This window comes from Anomalospiza imberbis, chromosome 1, assembly GCF_031753505.1.
Source record: "Anomalospiza imberbis isolate Cuckoo-Finch-1a 21T00152 chromosome 1, ASM3175350v1, whole genome shotgun sequence".
Lineage (NCBI taxonomy): Eukaryota > Metazoa > Chordata > Aves > Passeriformes > Viduidae > Anomalospiza > Anomalospiza imberbis.
In genome coordinates, this window is record NC_089681.1 from 43574629 (window position 1) to 43599488 (window position 24860).

At 40.8% G+C, this 24860-nt stretch overlaps 1 protein-coding gene across 1 annotated transcript in view; it reads left to right on the plus strand.

Moving 5' to 3' along the window:
- The window catches only part of KLHL14 (kelch like family member 14), a 58924-nt gene that overhangs the window by 15857 nt on the left and 18207 nt on the right, over positions 1-24860 (plus strand). Inside the window, exon 3 of the mRNA XM_068189764.1 lies at positions 419-540. Coding sequence (XP_068045865.1) covers positions 419-540 — 122 coding nt within the window. The remainder of the gene's footprint in view (positions 1-418; positions 541-24860) is intronic.

A 24860-nucleotide genomic window follows, 5' to 3' on the forward strand; every position in this document is an offset into this window, starting at 1 on the left:
TTTTTTCAAGGTTCTTTGAGTGTAGAATGGCTTATAATAATGATTTTGACTAATACGATTTTTGACATGCAACTTTAATGCTTAACCTTAGTACAACTCCAGAGCATTTCATGTGTATTCAGCTGTAAAGAGTGATGATTTAAAGGGATAATATAAGAAAAAGGTCGTTCTAGAATGAACCTCTAACAAATTGCATAAAGGAAGCTTATTATTCCATGAGTAGAGAGATACGCAGCTTTTCTGATCATTTTTCTGCTTGGTTCAAGAAATTGTTGAGACATGATTGGGAAAAGAAACACAAAAGATGAAATAGAAAACTGCAAGCAGTGAACATTCTCTTGATGGTTATGATTTTGTTGCCACTAAAAATACTCTTCAGTAATGTGGTTGTTCATCTTTCCTCTTGTTTTGGGTGAAGAATTCGTTCCAATAAGAAAATGCTGTTATTGGTTGGAGGATTGCCTCCAGGACCTGACCGGCTACCCAGCAATTTGGTTCAGTATTATGATGATGAAAAGAAGACGTGGAAAATACTGACAAGTAAGTGGTTTATTTTTGTACAGTTGTCTTGATGAATTTAAAAACATGGTTAATCAAATTAGACACTTTATTGATTTGTTTCTCTTCAGAGATTTGTTTATGTATCACAAGGGGCTTCACAATGGAGCAATAAATTGAGATTGCAGAAGATGCTAATTTTATAATAGGATAGGCCTAAATTAACATTGGCTTAAAATCATTCCAGTAAGTTTGTTTTTGGTTTTTTTTTTTAAGTAAACTTGTAAGTCTTTCAAGCTGCAACATGAACCCATGCATATTTATGTATATATGAATAAAATCTGGTTTAGGAAAAAAAAAGGCAGTTTTTTCAAGACATTTTTCTCAAAAGTCAGATCCCTGGTAAGCTGTAGTACTAGAGCACACCTTTGATTCTGTTTTGCATTTTCATTTCCTTCTTCCAGCTTTATCTGTTGTCCACAATCATTAAAGAAAGGTTTCCTCTGTACTACCCTGCGTCCATTGCTGACAGAAGCATTGGTGGAATATATCAGCTACAATAAACAGTGCATGGAGACTGCTATCACAAAATTCTTTCCCACCTTCTTTTAATAGTGGATTGGTTTTAGAGTAAGTATTTTGCCTCGAGCATCGAGATTTGGAACTTATTGTTATGTTGGTTGTGATTCCCAGTCTGACTTGGTCATGGAATCAAATCATAGCTTCTTGAGTGCAGCAGGCTGTGTGTGCATTAGTCCCCTTGTGGCTAAACTGGCTGCATTGGTCAATAAAACTAAATTTTAACTGTCAAAATTGCCCAAAGCAGTATAGATAAAATAATAAATGAGCAATTTTGATCCATAAATCAAAACCATACTTCTAAAACTGGACAACTGGTAAAACCTGGATTTCCTATTAGACCTCCTTTTTTTTCCCCCCAGTAAAATACATTTTACAGAATTTTTTTCTTCTCCCTTATCCAAAGCCCTACAATGGCATACATCCACATTAATATTACATGCACAGGTTAGGATGAAAAACTTTTTTAAATTGCTATGATGCAGGACTTGAAATAATGCCCTTGCAGAAGGATTTTTTTCCCATGGTAGATTTAGGAGCCTTTTACAAAGTGGTGCTACATAAAGACTGCTTACATATACATGACCTGGAGTAATAGTTGAGGGTGTTGCGAAAGAATGACAATTAAAAAAGGTTAGACAAAGCGTACATTATTAAAGTTTATAGCATCTGTGCTAGGGCATATATTGTGCTTCTCATTTTGCAGCATAATGAGTTACAATTCCCCACCTCTGTAAACTACTTCTAAGAAAATCCTGAAGATGGTAAGTCAGTGAAAAATCAATGATACTGCCTAAGGCAGAATTGTCCAGGTGTTTTTTTCATTTGCTGTGTCTAATCCAGTGGCTCAACAGGAGAGGTAGGAGGAATGGATCTCTTGCTTCAAGATCTGAACTCTACTGAATTCAAGTAAAAAGCTTTTTTCTGAATCTTAACTAGCTGTAGATTGTCAGATTTTGTAAGAATGAAATTTACTCAGCTCTTGGTTTTTTACATTGTGTTGCAGTCTCCAAGAAGGTGGGAAACTACCCAGAGGTAGGATATCTTAATGCTCTGGTTAAATGCCCATCTCTGGTGTTGGACCAGCTGTTTGTGGTGGTGTTGAGAGATGTTTCAGGATAATTTTATGTAGAGAAATTAGTCTTTTCTGTGTTACCTTTAGAAGTAGGGAAGAAAAGTTCTCTTTCCATTGTGGCAATGCATGTAACATTGTATGCTGCAGTTAAAAACAAGGTGTCTGTTACAGTCCTGGCCAGCTCCGGTTCAAGCGCTTGCTGTTCAGCACTGGAAGTCCTGAAGGTGCCAGGATCTGTCCCAGTGCTGGCTGAGAAAACAGCTGCCAAATACACAGCCCTCTCTTGACATGAGTAATCCTGTTCTTGCTAATCCTGCCAGAAAAGGATGCCCTCTTGGTCAGGGCTAAAATTTGAAGAACACGGAGGAGAATGCCTGTCTTTTCACACTGAAAAAGACAAAATGTAAACAAGCATAATTTCTTAGAAAATATTTTACTACACACAAGATGGTAGCAATAACTATTTTTAAAAAAATCCTAGTTGAAATAAGAGTTTCAAGTATCCCCCCTTTCTTTCCTAACTTTACAGAAAATGGGAGATAAATCCAAGTAGATCTTCTGTCCTTTCTGTGAAACATTGAAGAACTACAGCATAGGAGTGCAGGGACTTGAAGAACTGTGACTGAAAAGTCTTAGGGAAGACAACAAACTGTACAAGCTTAAAACATAGTGGTAGTTTAGTGCAGCCGTGGTGTGCTATCAACATACTATGACCTTTGGGGGGGGTGCAAATTTAAGGACATAGTTCTGACTTTATTTATCATGTATTTTTTTGCAATTTAGGAAGAAGTTTTCTTTTTTTACCTTTTTACCTCTCTCTCAATCCACTGTTGTCTTATCAGAGATAGATAATCAGCAGCAAAGGCAGAAGTTTTTTTTTTTTTTTCATTTGTTATTTTTTTCCTTATTTAGATAGTACTTTCAGTCCCAATGTTCATTCTCAACTTGTCAGTGCAAATGATGGGTTTGCTCCTTAGTGAATAGGGACACAGCAAAAGCTATGTCCTGCTCATGAGGTTCTGTGATGGGAAGAATTTCAGTTCCTGTAGTCTGCTATTTCAAGATGTTCTATTTTATTATCGCCTTAGGTGTATTTGATTTTCTCCTGTTACAAAGCTTTTTCTTTAACCTTCTGGCTGCCAATAGGCTCCCCCACACACCAACAAAATGCCACACTTTGCACTTAGAGGCTTACTGATCCAATGTAAGCGTGCACAGAAAGCCCCACTCCCTTCCTCCAAACCCATTTACATTCCTCATTTTCTGCTCTCTGTGACAGTGGCATTTGGGGTAGGGATGGTGGGAAAGGAGCAAACACGCAATCCTAGGTGCAGTGGCAGGGTCATTGAGGAGGAGATGGATGAGAGGAGCCTGAATCTCCTCTTGTCACTCTCCACTGAGAGGAGCCCCAGCAGTTACTCTCAGGGCTTGCAGACCCATTTGAGAGGGAGCTGCTTGCCTGTTTCCTTTTGCCTTCTCAGCATGGAGAGTGGCTCACTTCTCAGCACTCAGTTGCTTAGGGCTCTGTGTCCTGCCTTGTGTGATGCATAAGGAACAGGAGAAGATCAACCATCAGGAACTACTGACTCCATGGCACTGCAGCTGGAGCTGCGAGGACGGGTGCAGGTGGAACAGCACGAGCTATCGAGTATGACAGCTCAGCAGAGGAGCAATCTCATTTTGTTCCCTAGACAAGACTAGATCTATTGGCAGGGGATCCTGCCCACCTCTTTCTGCCTGGATAGCCAAAGCACCAAATGCATCAGTACTAATGGGAGTAATTCGAAAGGTATCAGGAAAACAACTTGCCTTGTTCACAGACCCAGGAGAGGAGGGGAAGCATGCACCCATTGCCAATTTTTTAATGTCATCATCTATAGGCAAGAATGCTATGGCTCAGGGGATCGGTAGATTTTTCACAGTCTAGTATTACTGTGTATTTTTCCTATCTGGTATTTCTCAGAGAGTTATTGTTTATATGTTGACAACACAGAGGTAGAATAAAGAGGGAAAAAAAAGAGTAAGTTAGTGGCATTCTACAAACATTTTTACCACCTGATTTTGTTTGATATGGGCACAATCCTAATCTGAGACTATAAATAATATTATGCACATCATAATGTGCATGTTAGTGTTTAATTTGAAACCCTTATTGCACAGTTGTGCCTGGGCAAAGTCGAGGCTTTTATAGACTTTTTGGTAAAGTACAGCAAATATCTTCACTGCATGGTTTCTTTTCAGGCTTGCCTACATGTGCACAAACACAGTTCAGCTTTTAACTGGGTACTACATAGGTAACGTAGCAGCAACAGGCTACCATTGCCCAGTGACAGAAATTGAACAGCTGATGGGGGTGTGACAGTCCTCAGTAACAGCGAAAGTTCTGCTCTGTTAATGGGTTTTCATTATTCCATGATATTTTGTAGTCTTCATAACTACTTACTGGATGTGGGGCTTTGCAGGGCGTCTCTGTGTCACACCTCATACCTCACTGCTCAGAACCAGCCACTGCTGCTTGGGTTTTAATTACCACTAATGGTCCTGCCAGGAGTCTAATTGTATTTAATTCTAGAACTCCTTTGGTTGTTTGTTTTAACTGCAACATTTAAGATTAATTAAACTTTAAGGAAATGAAACAGTGTTTTGTTTGTTAGAATTATTCTATAATAATTGCAAAGTCCAGAGCCTGTAAAGATTTTTGTGTTCAGAATTGCATAGCTTTCCCAAAAACCCTACTGCTAAGGCAATGATGTATTACTTTCACTTTCATTATATGTTTTTAATCAGAGCGTGACTTCACACTAGACAAAGCGATGCTTTATGCATGGTCTCCCTTGTTTTTTGCTAAAATCTTTTGACATGATTAATTTTACTTTAATGCTTTTGTCTTGTTGTAATAATAAGGATGATGGGTATAAACCGGGGCAGAAAATACATGCTTTTCTGTCATAATGCTTCTAAGCATTTAAAAATATATTAAATGAAAGAAAAAAGTATCACAAGAGAATGATCTAACTGGAATTAAATTTCTTGCTATGTGAACAGAGAATGCAAGACATAAGTAAAAATTATGCAGTCATTGTTTTAGGTGAGGTTCTTTTGTGTTTTTTTCTATAGCAATTTATCCGTATGTCTGATTGGAAGTGATGACTAGAAGAGAAATTGGGTCTTACAGGTTTCTAGATATACAGTGATTCCTTGCTTCAATCTAAAATTCCTTTTTCTCTGAAGCACAAAAGGTAAAATGTTGGAAGCATTACTGAACTCTTACATGAACATGTTCAATCCATGGGAAGCTGCAGCTGCAGCAGATACTGTTTTCATATCAATACTTTGTTTTTCAAAAAGATGTTAATTGTAAAATTGTTTAACCTCCCTAGTTCACCACATCATGTGGGTGAATCATGGAGATAATTCAGTGAACTTCACAATAATGGCAAATACATGTATTGGCCATAATGCATTTATGCTTAGGGATTGCACTAGGTTTGGATTTTAATCCAGCATAAAAGCCAACATCATTTTCCAGTGAGAATTGTCTCATATTTTTTTGGGACAGACAGGGAAATGTCCAGAAATTTGACAGATTGGAGAGTTTAGTCAGGATGATCAGCATCTCTTTTCATATTTCTTCTTCTCCTAGTTATCCCTTAGTCTTTTTTCCTGTTTGTCCTGGCCTTCCTGCCCTTTGCTAGGTGTGTTTAAGTCAGCTGTGTTTGGTTCATGTGTAAAGACAAACAATAAAGCAGGCACTTTGATTTCCTTCCCAATCCCTCTCCTTCCTGCCAGCAGCAATCACCCAGTGTTAAAACGTTGTCATCTTCATCTGATTCCCTGACCATAATGAGCAGTCAGAAACCTTTCCATCCTTGATGCTCTGATAAAGGCAGTCCACCTTTTCCTTCCTTCCCCAGGCTGGCTGTGCTTTCATTTTTGCATGAAGCAGTACTACCCTGCAGGTAGTCTGGTCTGAATACAGCATATGTTATTTCTATCATTTTGACTTTTTAAATTTCCCTTGAATATATTCTGTGACAGTGCAGCAGTCCTCCATCTTCAGTAACATTTTTGCATGTTAGCCAGAATTTAGGCATACTGATGGTTCTCGAAACCCTTTGAACATCATTATTTATGTACTTTATCCAAAGGGAAGTCAAGTGGAAGGAAGGTAGAATGGTTTACTTCAAAGTCAGCATCAGAGAACCCGGGTCATTCCAGTCCCCAGCCTGCATTGTTTCTGCTGGAATAGGTTATATTTCTTTCTTCCATGTTTTCTTTGGCAGTTCTGTGGTGCTCGGTTGTATCAGCCTTCCCTATATTGAATGATACTTTTTCTTTCCTGAGCAAAACTCATGTTCCTCTTTTCCTGAAATGTCTCTGGAGTCTCTGAGAACTTCTCAATCCTTCATGTGTTGGAGTGTTTTCTGTTTTCCAGGTTGGCTACTTATTAGACGAACAGTATGATTATAGCTCACATCAGAGGTTCTTGGAAGAAATTTTCAAAGGCTTAAGTGTCAGCTTGAGTACTACTAGATGCCTAGCACACATTATGCCTTTGGAAATGTGGTGTCTTTCAAGTAAATACACTCAATCACTGTAAAGCTTTTACTTTTTTGAAGAATGATATTAGAAGCGAAAGTTTCCTCCTTCAATTTACCCCAAACCAGTTGGTAACTGAATAAAAGAAGTGATGTTTGCAAAAAATCTATGAAATCAGATGGACAGGTTGTCTTGATAAATGCTTGTTCTAATTTCTTCCTCCCCCTCCTTTTTTTTTTCCTGTAGTTGTGAGAATAGTGCACACTTATGTTAGTCAAAAAAGGTGTCTTGATGAGCACTTCTTGGCAGCCCTGATAAATTTCATCTCTCTTACTCCATTTATGCAGCTGTTGGGTTGCTGCAGCTTCTGCTTCAGTGCTGTGTCAAGGATGGTTTCAGAACTGCATTGAAAAGCTTGAGCAAGCATTAGCACATTGTTAAGACAGTAGTCTTTATATTAACCACTAGATGGGTTTAATATATGTGGTAGATGTATGTAGAAGTTGTACATGTACACATATGCACATGCTTCTATGCATCCTCCTAAAAGAAGCACATGGATTGCACTGAAAGCTAATTTAAAAACAAATTCCATGTATATTTTTCATCCTTAGACCCTTTTAAAAGGTTCAGAAGCAGGCAAATACAATCTCAAAGGAAGAAAGATTCACACACAGAAAACTTGGCTGATTGGTATGACTATCCAGCTTTAAGCCTGGATTTAGGAGATTATTTCAGGGTGGTCATACACACTGCTAATAAGCCACATGTTTTATACCTACAGGGAAGTAAGAATATAGAAGTGAGAAACAGAAATACAGTGAAGAGTATTTTTCTACATGTGACATAGCAGAGGTTAACCACAACTCCCATTCTGAGGATGTGTGGGAGTTCAACTGTGCAAGTGCCATTAATGGCGCACGTCTGCGTATCTAAGATCAAGACAGAAGTCTAAAAATGAGTAAAACATAGCGGGTGAAAACGTAGCAGGTTCTCACAATGATTGCTTTATTTATGTTATGTGTTAAATATTATTTTCTTCTGCACTGCCATTTGAGATAACTTTCAAGAAATGTCAGACCTCTTTGAGCACATTTTTGTTTTTGATTACAATGTTGTCAACTTCTCCATTTACACAAGTGTTACTTGATTGTTTCTTCTATTTCCTGTGCCTTACTTGTAAATGTGGTGTGTTGTAAATTCTGGATAGCTGTCTATTCCTGTGTTCCCACACACATCTTGCTGTGGTGTGTCTTTGAAACAACCCTTTTCACTGCATCCAGTCTGTTTTTGCTAAAGCTCTCAACAGTCTTTCAGCCTCTCTTGGCTACTCTGTCTTTTGTTATGAACTTGTGAATACCCACCTGTGTGGCAACCAGACTGTTCATTTCCTCTTGCATATACAAAGATGCCTGAAACTACCTACTCATCTTCATCCTCAAAAATGCCATTGGCAAACAGTTACTTCTAGGGAGAGTCCATAAGTGTTACCTGAATATCCTGTTCCCTGCCTGTGCTCAGCCAGGGCCGTTTGTTGTTAAAAACCTGAGTGGGATTAGATAACAGGGCACAATCCCCTTCCAAAATACTGAGGTGTGCCCCTTCCTCAGGCAGGGCACTGAGGCAGTGGAGAGCTGAGTGAGAAGGCAGCAGGTGTAAGACAGATGAGTTACCCCACGATCGGTGCCATTTTCACAGCAGATGCTGATGTCAGACGGCTGTGGCGGCATCTTAAAATGAAAGATGTTGGCTCCTGGAGATGCCACTTCTTGCTACAACCTTGCAGGAGCATCAGAACCTTTGACTCAAACCCTTCCTCCTGGATCACAGAGCTTACCTTTTTCCAAGTCATCTTTCATCTTGAGTTACATATCTTTACAGATGGCTTGAGGATGACAGCTCCATTTTGCAGCAACTTCTACTGCTTAGTTCCAAGGCAAAATGAAAAAAATATTTCAAATGTTTTGGCAAAACCAGAGTCACATCAGAACGTCCCTTCTCTTCTCAACATCTCTTGTGGAAGAGGGTTGCAGTTAGAGCACAGTTTTCTAGCTTGTGAATTCTTCATATATGTCCCAAGGGATATTTCACAGCTCCAACAAAGAAAGTTTTGTCAAGCTTTGCAAGGCTAACTGCAAACCAGAAACTGCCTAGCTATAAATGACAAGTTGCTATGACTTCACCAGGTGATCAACAGAATGTAGATACGTGGGCTTAATGCCACCCTAGAGGCTCTGAAACACTTTGAGTCCCTCTCAGCCGATGGACATTGTCTGTCTGTTATGTACACACATCTGGTCCAGTAGGAACTGGGAGCTGCCTTGTCCGGCCTTCTGTCCAAAACAAGTGTCCCACCTGGCTAGATACAGATTTGAGTAAAGTCACATAATTTCTACATCACCAAAATGTTCTCACCAGATCTGTTTGTGTAGATCCCTCAGTACTATATGGCTACTGCCTCTAAAAAACTCAACCATCTGGAGTAACTTTAACACAAAATTATATGTCACTGTGCAAATTCAGTGCTCCTTGTAAACATCACTTTCTGTTTTTTAGTTAACTCCAGGTAAAATTTGTGTGTTTATTCTTACCTACTTGCTCTGGGATTTATGTAGCATTAATGGGAGCTAGGCATGTATGGAAGATGAAAATTAACTCAAGTGTGTTTCTAGATTCTTACTTTGGAAAGCATTCTCTTTTCCAGTGGCTAATGTGGTATTTATGTAAAATGGGTTGCAAACAGGATGGCAGAACTCTTCTAGCTGGGTAAAATGTAACAATAAAAAACTCTCATTGAAATCCTCTGGTTTCTATGAGAGATTGGTACATTTTATGAATTTTCTCCTCTCAAATGTTACTAAAAGGCAGTTTCCTTCTCAGAAGTGTTTTGTATACAATTATTTGCAATACAGATTATTGAAGCCTGCCTTAGCTTTCTCCATTTTTCTAAATGCTTTGGTGGTAAGAAGTGAACATTTTGCATCCTCAACTTTATTTGCTGTTGTATGTTCTCACTGTGTTGTAGAGGCTCATTGTTTATAGCTAGTCATTCTCTTTTCAATTTTCCTCTATTTCCTCACAGCTTAAGTTCCTTTCTCCCTTCCCTTCTCCATCCCTTTTCCCTTCCCTACTGCCCCCCCTACTCTCCTACGTTCCCCTGTTTAAGACAGAAATAAAATTTATTACATACTTGAGAAGGGTTTTCTCTAAGCTTTCTGTCTCATACCAGGTGTTGTATGAGCTACTGCTTTGATTTAACTGAACGCTGGAGTATCTGCAGGAACAGACTAATATGTCTTTACAGGGATGGGTTTTGGTATGTTGTTTTGTCATATTTATATATTGTGATTCTGCTCCCAAATGGGGATTGTGCTACTATACAGGGTATGCAACTGCAGAATGACTATTCACACCGAGAAAAAAAGTGTTAACAAATTGAATAGTAATGAATTAACCTGCAGAAAAAGCATTTTGCCCTAGTACACAGAAACCCTGCATAACTAGAGCATATAATTTTAAATGAAGCAGGCTCTAGGAATGCCTCAATGGATGTGATGTCGACAGTAGCTCATAATTCATGGATATGAATTATGGCTGAATATCAGGAAAAAACTTCCTGACATTGAGATCTATTAGGTTGTGGAATAATCTCCCATGGGAAATGGTGGAAGTCCCATTGCTTACAATCAGACTGAGCACTGGGAAAGGGACAAATCCTGGCCTGGCCTCAATCTTCTAGGGCAAATTAATTATTAGGGCAAATTAATTTAGGGCAAATTTGCTTTAACATATGCCTTCCCATCAGTCTAGACAAGTGGTCTCTTCTGGTATTTGCCAGGCAGGAGCAACAAAGGCAGCTGTAGTATCAGCTGCCCTTCCTTGCCCCACAGCTGTGCTGCCTCTGCTTGTGAATAGATCACCCCCAGGCTGAAAAAAAAGGGGTGCCTTTGAGCCCCTCCAGAGCTGTTCTGGAGAGGTACTCTGATGGCTTCTTGGGAGCCGAGTGTGAAATAAGCTGGGCTGTGTTTTTGGCATGGAATGGGGGCTGGTTTCCTGCTGCAGTGCCCTGGACTAACTTGCACATGAGGGCTTAGGTGGGTGAGCAAGCCCAGCGCTCTGGCTGTTTGACATGAGAGATCCCACTCAGGATCCTTAAGACCACGAAAGGGAATAGGAATCTTTTCCACAGTGCAAACATCTGTTTTCCATGAAGTGGGTAAGCTACCCGAGCGTTCCTTAGGCTCAGCAAACACTCAGAGCGGCCAGTGGCTGATGTGAGCCTGTCGTTTGCAGCAACAAATTATCTGTGACTGAATCATCTTAAAAATTCCCATTTTATTACAACTAGATAATGTATTTAATGCACACGATTTAGCTTTAATTTGTGTGTGGGGGGGGAAGTCTTCAACTCTTGAGATGGCTGTGCCTAAACCTATTAAATCAAACTTGTTTCCTTGTGAGCAGAAACTGCAAGTAAATGCAAGTGATGGTTCTGCAGTGATGACATTAATGTATATGAGTAGGCTAATGCTTTGAGTTCTGATGATTTCAAATATATATATATATAAATATATAAATGTATATATATATATGTGTGTGGATTGAAAAAGGTTTGACTCCAAAACTTACTAGAAGATGGTAAATGATTCTCCTAGGCTAAGCAGCAAAGGGAAAATTGAGAGAGAAATGTGCTTGCATCACTTTGAGGTGGGGAGGGTTGGCAAATTATGTTGTTAGAAATCATTAAAATATATTTAAATAGAATTACCATGATGAGTGATGTATGAGCCATGTTTCTTCTCTTCTCCTCCCTCCCCCCCCGCCAGTTTTACATGCAGATAAACAAAGTGTGTGGCTCCAATCTGTACTCAACAGCATCTGCTTGCTTGGTGGTCAAGAATTGCAGCTGCTGTGTGTGCATGGCCTTAACCAACATACACACCATATGTAAAAGATGCTTTTCTGATTGAAGTGACATGGAAAGAATGTCAAAGAGCTGCAAGATCAGAAAGAAAGAACCAGATTTGGTTTTTTCCTGATTGTAGACTAACAAATAAGTCCAATTAAAAAGAAGTCTTCAGCCCTCATGCATATGAAAGGCATTGTGCAGGCATAACTAAGGCAGAATTTGACTCCCAAATTAACTCATTTGCTGGATGCAAAACTGAAAGAAAATCCTTATGTCCAGTTTATAAGTATATCTAATGAAAAACTGCAACAGCAGAAAAATGTATTCGTATTATATCTCTAATTCAGCAAAGTATTAATCACACTGATGTTCAGCAGCCTGTTTAAATACATGCTTAAGTACTTTACTAAGTACTGCCTGTAAACAGCTCTATATGATGGTATATTAACATAGAACAGAGTTTATCTATAGACTCTCTCCAGAGGACTGCAATTATTTTAAGTACTGTGGCAGCCAGTAGCACAGAGCTGGATGATCTGTGGTGTCCAAATCCCAGCCTTCTGGCTAGTCCCCATGCAGCCCTTGTCTCCCAGCTGCATTACCACTAATGTCTGCACAAGCTCGTTTAAACTTTGTTTTATTCAGCAGAATCACCACTGCTGGAATCAGCTGGGCATTTACTGGCTCCCATTAACTTCACCTCCAGGAAAGAGAGACATGTTCAGGGCAGAGATGTCCTATGTAAGGATTTATCCAATACTCAAGCCTCCAGCTTAAGTCCTGTTAATATGCAGGATGTTTTAGGGGTTTTCTGCACCAGGACATATTTCACCCAGCAAGATTGGAGCTACTGTCCTTCTGTCAGTTCCCATGGTGTCTCTAGCACTGCTCGAAGAAATGATCACTTCAGCACTCAGAAATTTGATTTTTCTTAACTGCAAAGATTTACAACGTCAATAAAGCCCTGACATAGCATCCGTTTTCCTGAAGCCATGATTTGGCTTCACTCCAGCAGCTTTATTTTAGCAGCCTGGCTTTTCCTCAGAGAGGCAAGGCTGACATGGAAAAGGGATCCCCCTCCAGATAAAGCACTGGTGCCCACCTGAAGTAGGTGCAGTCACTTCAGGGCTTTCATTTGAAACTTTCAGTATTGGAAAATAATTCATTTTCGTCAGAGAAAATAATGGAGAGAAAAGTGTTCTGGCTTTACATGACACAAAACAGTGCTGTTCAGTGGGAATGAAGCTACCATGTTTTTTTACCTCTTCTTCAGAAGTCCCTAATTACTTTTTAGCAGTATGCAAAAAATGTTCTTGAGGGCTCTGTGTTTCCCCTGAGGCTCAGAGGTTTTGCAGGGTGCTTCAGGGTTAGGCTTCAGTGGCTGCTGGAGTGGCCCAGAGGTGCAAAGCCAGGGATGTGAATCCTCTTCCTCTTCACAAAAACAAGGCTGCAAAAGTAACACCAAAGTGGGGAATGAATGATTACCCACCAGTTTTGGGTGTCATGAGCTCTACAGAGGGTGCAGCTGGGTTGAGGTATGTCTGGTTTTGGTTGGTTGGATTGGACAATGAGGGCAGACACCAGAGCTGCTCATGAGTCCACAGCTGGAATCCTTTTTGGGTGGCCTCCAGAGGCTGGTGCAAAAATATCAGGCAAGTATAGCAGAAAAAAAAACCCCACACAAGCTAAGGAGAGTCTGGGATATCAGAGGTAAGCAAAGAGAATGGCGTGGACCAAATTCATATCACTCTGTGAAATCTACGGGTGAAATGAAATGTATTAAGAATTTAATGTCTGTTCAAGTTATAAATGATTTGTGCTTGTCCAGTAGAGCAACCCACAGACAGATACTAAAAAGTGGGAAGAAATACTCAATTTACCCATTTTTGATCATTTATATATGCCTTTGTAATGCACTTTTTCCTGCCATTGGTGGATAGAATACCTATTGAACTCGGGCCCTTGATCATCTGGGACCTTTAAAACAAAGGAGAACTCGAGAGCACACCAGATGGGGCTAGGTCAGTAACATGAAGTTAGCTCAGTTATCACTACACCACACCGTAACAATTTTGGTACTCACAGTTCTACCCTAGGACTGTCCCCTCAGAGCGCAACAATAATGCTGCCCTTTGTCATGGGCCCAAATAAAGCGTAACTGAGTACCTAATTCTGATTACTTCAGGGAACTTGATGCAGAGTTACATTAGCTGTGTTGCCAACAACTTTATCTCTGATCTTGCACATTTAGTATATTAAGACAAAGCTGTGTGATTCAACTGATTGTTTTCAAATGGGAGGTTTTGATCTTATGGTTGAAAATTAAAAGTCAATTGAAAGCAAATTGAGGAAAGTAAATTGAAGGGGCAGCAAGCATATGTAGTGTCTTCGATATAGTGGTGTGGCTTGTAATTTTTGAAAATGTTTTGGGTTATCAGCACTTGTACTGTAGAGTAGAGAACAAATAACTAAGCCTTCATGGTAATATGATTTGAAGACAAAAATTTTGTAAACTTGCTTAGTATTCATTTTTATCAAAACTATGTTTATGCACCCTGGTGCTGCAATAGGAATGAATTTATTTGTGAAGATCCAGTGAAATGGATCTCAGCAAGTGTCCCAAACAGGTTTTTGCAGTTGTTCAGATGCTCCACATATTGCAGAACACCAAAAAGTACTTTATATCAGAAAACAAAATAAATCAGAGGAGTTACCATTTGAAAGCTTACATACAGCTGATCATGTGGAGCTGTCTTCGCAGACTTAATGGCTAAGGTTTGACTTTAAGGACTGTACAGAATTTTAACAAAATTGTTTCTGCAATAAATATTGCATACTGTTTCTTGGGATATGTACAGTCAGTGCAAAATTTCAGAGTTTTAGTACTGTATAAAGCATAAAAAGTAGGTTGCTTTCATCAGCTCATTTTGCAGGTAGTTGCTATTCTTGTCACCTGCGGAAGTTTATTGAGTCCGGAATTTTTGTCGTTCTGTTGTGGCCAAAGGATTGCAAGAGATCCAGTTGATCTGCTTTTCCCCAAGGGTAGCATCTAGTAGTTGAGCCACAATACCTGCTAGTGCTCGTGTTCCTAAGTGGTTACAAATGTAAGGTAAAATGTGCTTATTTAAACAATGTAATCAGTGCTTAAGGTAGTTTAAGCTAGTGGCTTCTTCTAATTGTAAAAGGAGCAATTAACACAGCCCAGCTGGTAAGTGGTGACTCCCTCAAGCACAGTGCTACTCCAAAGCAAGCGTGTGTTGATCATCTGTTTGTGCTCTGTAGTATGAACCAAAAGTGTTTGTATCAGTGGTAACCTAAATTGTATAAAAACACATTTATTTTACCCAGATGTGGATCAGCAGTCTCCATATTAATATATATGATCAAATGCACTGCACTTGGGATTATATTCTGTCTATTAATTTTTATAAAGACTGCAAACTCCTTAGGCAGGATCGGTCTGCATTAAATGTCCAGGAGTGATGCACTGCACATTTTGTCAGCATTTTTGCAATGAATTAAAAACCCAACAGCTCAAATGCACTTTCTTATTTTATTTCCTCTGTGTTTCTTTTTCTGCCACATTTTTACATCTGCTTCTCTTTGTGAAAGTCCAAATTCATCGGGAATGAAAGTTAAATTGAGTTTTCACCTGCAGGGTATGTGACAGTACACACTGTTGGGCAGGCACATATCTGTCTGCCTGTGCTCCTCTCCCAGTTCACAACTCAAGTGCAATTTTGCCAAATCCAAGTTCTGCACTGCCACTTGGGTATACCCCTGCATGTGGCTCTTTCAAGGTGGTTTTTGAGACACTTACAGGGAAATCAATCTGTGCAGTATTGTCTGTAACAGACTTCAAAATTCAGGCTGTTCCATTGCTGGGGTAAAGAGGAGAACAGAGGGTGTGGTTACCCCCACCTGTACTGCTGCACTGTGTTAGGAGCATCCCCAGCAGCTGCTCTCAGGTAGTATTCCTCTGCTGAGCAGGAGGACTTTCCCCATTCATACCATACAAGGAAAAAGAAAAGCCTGACTTCAAAATTATCCTTCTTTTTGCTCTTCTTCTCTTGACCATGGAGAAGGAGTCTGTAGGTGCTCACAAGGCTGGGCCAGGTCATGAGAGAGTACTGTGCAGGGGATCTCGGATGCTGGTATTTTTGTGGGAAGCTGGAAGAAGCTGGATGTTGGGAAGGAGTGTTTGGTTGTATTTTATATACAGGTTTAATATAAGTATTGTTATTGAGATGGATGGTGCCTTCAGAGGGACAATTCTTCTTGTAAGCTGTTGGGGAAGAGTGAGAGAAGGCATAATTCAGCAGTGATGGAAATGCACGTAAAAACAAGTCCCTTCACTCCTTCCTGGATGGACTAGACATGTTTCAGCTTCACCACGCCTTCTCCAAAAGGTCATTCTTCAGGAAGATGAGGAGAGAGCTGTAATCTGGCCACCATTACACAGTTCAGCTGGGGACTAACTGAGTAAAGCACTGTCTTCCAATTGGAAAGGATTGACTTTTTTAGAAAGGATTTTTTTCCTTTAATTTTGTAGTTATCTTTTTGTGTCACCGTTTCCTCATGTCCTCTGTCCTCTTACCCCCGTAATGAGGAATCACGCTCTTTGCTAAAAGCGAGGATGTTGTTTTTACCCAGCTTTCAGATCATTATAAAGAGAGAGAGGAAGAGAGATTTGGCGGTGTATTGGTGGGGACGGGAACTGTGCCTGCTGTATTTCACTGGGACTGGCGCGTGGAGTAGAAAAGCAGATGTGTGTGGACTGCCAGGGAAATCGCTGACTGATCCTTGCGCAGTCTGGGTTCGAGGAGCTGAGACAAGACGAGACAAAGCAGGTATGACTGATACCCGTGCCAGCGCCTGAGCACCTGCCATGCCCATTGCAGGCAGCGGGAGCCGGCGGGGGCTCCGCATCCGCCAGGATCGATGCACCGAGCATTCCCGGGGGTTTGTGTACTCCGTTTGATTTCTTCCCTTTCACGCCGAACACGAGGAACAAGCAGAAGTTAACTGCTTGGGAGGAAGCTGGCTATGCCTTTTTTTTGTGCTGCGTTTCACCTCTTTTGTTTTTTGGTTGGCTGCAAAACCTGAAGCCAAAAGATGATTGCAACGCCTCTCCCCGGGGAGGGGGGAGCCGGGCACAGCGCACCCCATCTAGTGGCTTAGCCTCGCACTGCCGGCGGGAAGGAAATGCGGCAGCAGCGGGAGGAAGAGGAGGAGGAGGAGGAGGAGGAGGAGGAGGAGGAGGAGAAAGAGGGCTCCTGCAACTCCGGCCATGGGTTTCGGGCTTCGTAGACTTCGGACTCCGCGACACCTACGTGGGTGATCCGGAGATGCTGAAGCAGCAGGAAGGTGTTGGCTGTGTGTCACACCTGGGGTGAAGCACACACGAGGGATTCGCACCCAGCTCGGAAAGAGTGTTAGACGGCGATACTAAGCCCTCTGGAGTTAAGAAATGTGAGAATTAAGCTGCCTCTGCAACCTTAATTCGGCCTCTGTTTGCATAAGCACTAAGATAAAATCTCCAATGATATCACACACTATTCTTTGTCACACATCAGTGCACAGAAGGGACTGTGCCGAATTTCTGCTCACAGTATTTCTCTGGTGTTCAGCAAGTCGATCCTGTCTGTCATATGCTTCTGAAATACTCTTCAGAAGACGGAATTTTTTCAGAAGGGTTTCTTCACATACTTTACAACAACAGAGATCAACTGCTTCATGGACATTCATTGTGATATTTTTGTACCATCCTCTTTGTGAGGAGCATAGTCTATCATTGTTCCCATTTTGCAGATCAGGAACAGAGGTGCAATGTGATTAAAGCAAAAGGTATCCTTTATTTTGGGGTGCCTATTTTAAGACCCCGTAGACCATGCTTTCCAGACGGCCTCTCCCACCTACTCGCAGCAGTGAGGACAGAGTGCTCCTGCGTATCAGGCACAGGGATCAAATCAGACTCTGAAAATGAAGCACAGATAATTAGTGTTCTCAGAACAGGAGAAATGGGTAGCTGTAGAAAACAAACAGCTTAAACTAAAATGAAAATATACTTTCTTCTTTTCCGAATCATTTTTCTGCCAGGTTCTTCCTTGAAAGGACTCACTGGGGGGTTCTGGGTTGCCTGGGCTGTAAGAGGGACAGGGCCACAGCAATGCTGGGTTAAAGCCATTTCAATGGCTTGGTATTATGTGCTGAGGACGTAGTTTCACAACCATTATAAGCTGATCCAAACTGGTGCTGCTGTTAATACATCAGTCCTTCCCTTCTTCTCATGGCCTCGCACTCCTGCTCACTCCAATTTGTGTGACCTGGCAGGAAAGCCTAGTGGAGAACAGATCAGGGTTAAATGCAATGCACCTTAAAAAAAATAATGTGGTTTCTCGATTGTTTATTTCTTGGCTTCATGTGTGCACAGGCCATCACATAGAATGATGGATCCTGAGACAAGAAGGAGCTGAAGTGTTTTTTGCAGTGACAGTTTCCGCAGTCCTCTGGTGTGCATGGAACTGGACCTTCAAGAAGGTTCTCCTGGGAACCAGGGGGTGTAAACGTGTCTGGGTTCTACCCAGATGTGCTGACAGCAGAGGAATGTGAAGACTGCAAGACTTAGAGTTCTGGATCAGTATGTGCTGCTGTGTTTGCAGACTTTGCTGTCTCTTCCTTCAGACCCAGTACTTTTGCTGTGTCCCCTCTGACCTGTCCTGATCCATCCTTGCCCTTTTCAGTTTCATTCCTTCTTCAATTTAGTCTCCACCAGAACCTGGTCCAAGCCATGTTTACTAGCACAGCGAGTCCCAGTTTCATTTATGCAGACTCTGTGTCTTAGTCCTTGCTTTCCTTCACCTAACTGAAAATTAGACCTTCCTAAACAATTCTCTTTGCAAAATAAATGTCTGTAACAAAAGATGCAAGCTGTTTGAGGATACTTAAATATATTATTATATTATAAAATACACAGGTATATTTTAAGTCTTTGGGATTGATCACAACAGCTGTACTTTAGTCTGCTATCTGTGTTGAATCTGGCAGTGCCAGCATGGCCAGTAATTTGAATTAACATGACCTTTCATCCTGTTTGTCAGCAGCCCACGACCATGCACTAGTGTGTGATTTGTGAATTATTTGTGATTCCATGTGAATGTGGTTCAGCCCATGAATTTTGACACCTCTTGATTTAAATAGCAGCCACTTGTGCTATGATACTCAGCTTAGTATTCAGTTTTGAGAAATGTCGTTTTCAGTCTGTTTCCTGACAAGATGCTTTCTAAGTCCACAAAAGGGTTTTGAAAACACAGGGGTATGAGTAATTATATGGAGTGATTTTTTGGGATTGTTATGAGTAGGCATCGCAACACATTTTCCACAACTGGTTTTTTAATTAAAATATTAAACAGTACTGTTTTCATACAAAGCAGAAGAAAATTAACATAAATTAAGTCCACATCTATTAATGGATTTTTTTTCAGCTATACATTCTGATTTTGTCTTCTGTGTATAGATTTAAAAAGTAAATCTATGCAAATTTTACGTATGTGGTTTTGCTGCCTAGATAATTTCCTGCCCTGAATTTGAAAATTTTCTGTGGGTCTGTCTCTCCCTTCCTTAGGAGCTCAACTGTGGAGAGATGTCTAGGAGAGAAACATTTCTGCCTTGTTTCTGTTGGAGAAACCAGTCTTTGGTGTTACCTAGTTTATGTGGTTCAATTCCTGTGCTTCCTTCTGTATTTGTATTTGTCTGGCTTCTATGTGGACAGTCCTGCTTCTGCATGCTGTGATTGAGCATGCTGGAAGTTAGGCATGTTGGATTCAGGCTTTTCTTCAGATACCCATATGAAGTATATATCTTCTGGAAAAGGAAGATTTTTTTCCAGGTGGTAGGCGTTGGACAGATCCTTCCACCACCTTCTGCTTTAGCTCTAGTGCTTTAGGCTGGACTTTCTCATAAAAAAAAACCTTTCATTTGCAAATATTGAAGTACTTAAAATGAAAACTTGAAAAATCTATAGCAGTGAATTTTAGCAGTGAATTCCATTTCATCTGTTATAAATGAACTTAGGTGTATCGAAACTGCTTTTTTAATAGGGTGAAATATGGGTATATCCTTCCTCCATGTAGAGTTTTCCAAATGGAAAATCACATTTTTCTTTCCCTGGAATGACTTTGAGAGTTAAGTGGGAAGAAACAAAACCCTAAGTAACTCCAAAATAGTATGTCAGTCAAGAGCTGAGAGCAGAGCAGGAAGCAGTGAGACTGGGAGAGAAGGTTGTGGAAAACTTGGGTTTTGGGGTGGTAGGGGCCAAGTAAGATATTGCTGCATGTGATGAATGCCTTTAAAGACATGGGTCCCCAAGGAGTATAAACCAGGGAAACACAAAGAGGGTCTGTGATGGTTCTGAGCTTGGAAGGTTGCCTTCAGAGGAGACCAGGAGAATGTGTGCATTTCAATGTCAGGTAGAAATTGGGCCATAAATGAATACAACTGGCCACAAGCAGCTGGGTGTTAATACACCGTTCCCGGTTACAGTTTTCTGCCCTGTGGCACTGTTGGAGAAGGGAATGCATGTCCTTGAGCTGACATCTTGGAGAATCTGAAAGCTCCCACTGGGACAAAATAGTATTTCTTTCCAGAGCTTTCTGGCAACTCTGCAGTGGTTTTCTCCCATCAGGGACTATTCATCATTTCGTCCATGAGAAGCTTTTGTTGTGCAAAATGTCACATCATGAGACTGTTATGATGTGACGAGATGTCATTTCCCAGGAATACGTGTTGGGCTCCACTTCAGTGATTGTAAACCCAGGCCTGAGTAGGTACACAAGATATTCTACTGGGGGGCAGCCATCACTGAGGTAGCATTGCATAACTCATGGTGGTGGACAAGTGTCTCTTGATAAATGCTCTGTGGAAATACGTGGGGCATCTGGGTGGTGAGGGGAAACCTTCAGCGGGTAGGTGGGTAAGGAGGGAGTAATAAAACAAGAAAAATTGTCACTTTGAACCTTTCCACAGGACCATGCATTACATCCTCCACTCCAAAGTTGTGCCAAGATTTTTGGTGTATTCACTTACATGAGCTTCTTGGACCTGCATCGGCAGCTCAGCTCCACAGAGTCATTCCCATGGGGAAGGCAGCAGGGGAGCACAACAGACTGTGCATAGGTTTTCTGTGCACTTCATGGGGAAGATCGTGTCAGGTTTTTGATACAGGAATATCAGTTTTTAAGGTGAGAGTGCAGAATTTATCTACCTTATTTAAACACTGTTGATCCAAGTAGACAGTATTATTCAAATGAAATCCAAATGGGTGCTTGCAGCTTTGAAAATGTATGGATAAAATTTATTCATGTAAGCAGCCAAATCTATATGTTGCTGAAAACCCAACAGAACATTCTCCCATAGGAGGAATTTCACCTGCAGAAACAGACAGGTCTATACTCAGAACTTGCATCCAAGTAACTTTACAGCAGTTTATTTCAGGAGGGAGCTGAGCATACCAGCTATTCCTGATGTTATGTTTGCCTGACCTGTTGTGTCAGCACGAATTTAAGTGTCTTATTTCAGATGCTCACATATGAAAATTTTAGCTCACTAAAACAACTAAACCAAGGAACTCCCTGACCTCTGGAAAATCCTGGCTGGTGTTAAAAAACCTGTCTGAATGTATAAAATAATAACTCTTGACATTTGAATGAAAAAAAAAAATGTTAAGAAGTATCTTCGCAATGAGAAATACCGTTATTGACATGAACTATCATTCTCTGTGTTGTGAATGGTCTTTGATCTGCTCAGATAACTCTTTCTTGGTGCTTATGTTATCCTTAGTCTCAGTAGAAGTATGGATTGTATCCTAGATGAACTCAGCAGCTCGGTGCCCATCCTACTTGTGATGGCTTGAATGAAGTTGCCATAAAGCTGGCATGGGAAGGAAGAGGTGGTGAGGTTTCCAGCTGAGATGATGATGCTCTCAGTGGTGTAGCTGGACCAGAGCTGTATCAGTTATATTCCCTCAAAGGTGACTTTGAGGCACAGTGCTTCATCATAAGACTTTCTGCTTCTGGTAACTGCTGTTGGATGGTCCCAGCCTTCCCTCAATGAGTTGAGCTCAGACTCAAGGCTGGCATTGGTACGTTACTCGAAAAAACATTTTGCATGTTATTTCCTTGAATTTGAGGTGACAGAATGCAGTTTGGCCAGGAATACTAACAGGGGTATTTTCATCTATGTTGATCATTCTCTTAACTTTCTTTCCATTATCTTTTGAGAAAATACCAGTGGATGAATATCTGATGCCTTTAAAGCCAGTGCACAACTACCACCACGATCACCAAGGCTAGAATTTCATACTTGTTGTGGTCAGTCTTTCCCCACAGTTATTAAATAACAAACAATTGGAGAGAACAATTCACAGAGGAATTGTAGTGTTTATTTATATAACCTCCTTGGTGAGAAATAACAAGTAATAAATGTGTAGTCTTTCTGCAAATGATGTATGAAATACAGAAGGGTTAACAGTATCTGATATTTTGTTCTCAGGCAATAATTGGACCAGCTGTGGTCTGCCCAGCATTTTGCTGATACGGTTGGGAATGAAATGAATATTGTGCCTCTGCATGAATATTGTGCCTCTGCCATGAGCAAATCATGATCTCCTAAATTAGTCTGTAGGTGCCTTCTGTATTGGAAAGAGACATCTCTCATTGCACTGCCCTCTTCAGAGCTGTAGAAATAACCAGTTTTCAAGAAGCTGTAGTTGAATATTATGTTGTCAATATGATAGGCTGTTAATATTTTGGAAGGTCATTATTGAATCCATATGTCCTCTGATAATGACATCTTTGTTCTGGAAACACTCTCTTCTCTTGCATCATCTGCACATGTCATTAGAGATGCTGATCATGACTTCTTGGTGTGTACTGAGTCTTGAAGGGGCTATGCTCAAGCTGTGCAGCAGTTGAGGAAGAGATTTCTTGGCTTTCCTTGCAGTACTTCCTGTATCTCAAGCAGCTGACTGCTTCAGAGTAGTGTGTTCTTTTGTTGTGGTTTGGTTTTGGGGATTTTTGGTTGGTTTGGGATTGGGTTGTGGTTTTTTTGTGGTTTTTTTTTTTTTGGGTGTTTTTTTTTTTGTTTGTTTGTTTGGTTTGTTTTTTTTTTTTTTTTTGAGTAGGGGAATTGAGTAGAATTTCTGGAAGGAGTTTTTAGCAGAGCCCGGGAATGGGTATAGCCTTATCACAGATTTCAGATGTCCTGGGACTCGAGCTCATTTTCCTTCTGCCTTCCAGTTTTCCCTTCTTCCCTGGTAGTTAGTGTTGAAGCGACAATAGAGAGGGGAAGGTGTAAGGAGGAGGAGGAACTGATGACCCTTTGATTAATTTATGGAGAACAACCAGATGCTGTTTCCTAAATGTGCAATAATTGGCAGAAACTAAGCAAAACTGGATAAGACAAGGAGCACATATTGTTGCTTGTTAGGTGCATGAGGTGTATCATGGAGGTGCCTTTGAAAGCATCATTGCATCTGGTTGACCTCACAAGCTTCATAGTTGAGAGTGTTTAATTTCATGAGCATTTGGCTATAACCTGTAGTCTCTGATTTTGACAGTAGGTCCCAGAACATTGTCTGGTACTTTTTGATAGATGAGCTTTGGCATATGTGAGGAATTTCTTCTTGGGATGTCTGTCCTGATATGCAGTGCTGCTGTGTCTTCCATCTCATCTGTATCTGAAGAACAGCTGAGTGTCGCCTCCTGCACAATGCCACTGATGTTTGCGTAGTGAAGTATTTCTTAGCGAACACCACTGCAGTCTTGGACTCCACTGCCTTCCAGATCATTCTCAAGTATAAATCTTCCATTTGGTTTTGACCTAGACAGCTTTGCATGTTACATATCTGTACCTGAGAAATTTCCTCCCACCTTACCAAGCATCTCCTACTTACCATACATCAAATGCATTGGAAGGAGGCTGGTGGGAGTGCTGTCTTCAGCAGGGCTGTTTGCACTTGCTTGTGCTCTTGGTGCAGGAAAGCATGGGCATCCTGAGCTTTGGGAAGTGTGTGTGAGGGGCAGGGACTTAGGAGAGGTGGTTTCTGTCCACTCCAGCTACTCTATTTGTATCTTCTGTCTCACATATTTCTCTGGCACCTATCACCTTGGCATGTTTCTCAGATGACCATGGCTTTTTTTATCTTCTCCTCTTTTTAATAGTGTTTTTGCCTTCTTTTTAAATCAGTCTTTAATAAAGTTAAGATTTTTTTGCACAGGGTTTTATAAACATGTGTTATTAAATTTTAAATCAGTTTTGAAAGTGCCTCTATCCTACTCCCTCCTAGTAAAGTGACCTTTTTAAATGGAGGGAAGTGGGTTTAGATGACAGTCATGATAAATGCGGTCATGTTCACTCAATAAAATAAGGCCCAGTGCATTTGAGGATAAATCAGTGAAATGTACAGCCCCACCTGTCTGTCTCCATCATTCATTTCCACTGTCACTTTCACAGTGGCTGATGGATCACAGTTGCTGTAAAATTAGACAGCCTTTAATCTCATTTCATCCTGATTAGCTTCTCCTTACCCTTTCCCTCTAACTCACTGACTGACACGCTAAAAACTCATGCAGGGCTGTGTTTGAGCGTGGCGTACAAACTTCTCTTCAAATACCCTTTTTGTGGGGCAGGCAGGTGTTCCAATGAGTTGAGATAAAAAAATGAGAAGATAGGATTTTCACACTATTAAAACCAAACAGCAGACAAAGACTCATGTAAAATTAATAAAAGCAGCAGTCTGGCCAGACTGTGTGATGGGCCAAATTCTTCCAGTTACACCCTGGCAAGCCCAGTGAGTTTGAGAAGATTGCTTCTCCCAGATACTGAATTTAGCATGCTCATTGCCATGTAATTTTGACTGTTGTCTATGAAAAGCTAGGTCCTATCTGGCTGTATGTTCACAAGAATCATGGTTTTTAGTCCAAGTTTTCTGTGCTCTCAAGGGATATTTTATAACAGGAAAAAAAAAAGTTCATTCACATAGTTCTGATTTCTGTGTATAACTCCCAATTCTGAGGGGTCAAGGAGAAAGACTGAGTTGGTTGATTTCTCAGTTAGAGTCTCTTCCCTCTTAGATGTTCACAGTGTTGCTCCATCCTCCCTGTTTTTTCCAGCTCCCTTCAGTCCCATGGGTAGATTCATGAGACTAAGAACAGTTTTCCCCAAAGCTCTGAGAGAAACAAAGGTCACAATAAAGGTCTGCAG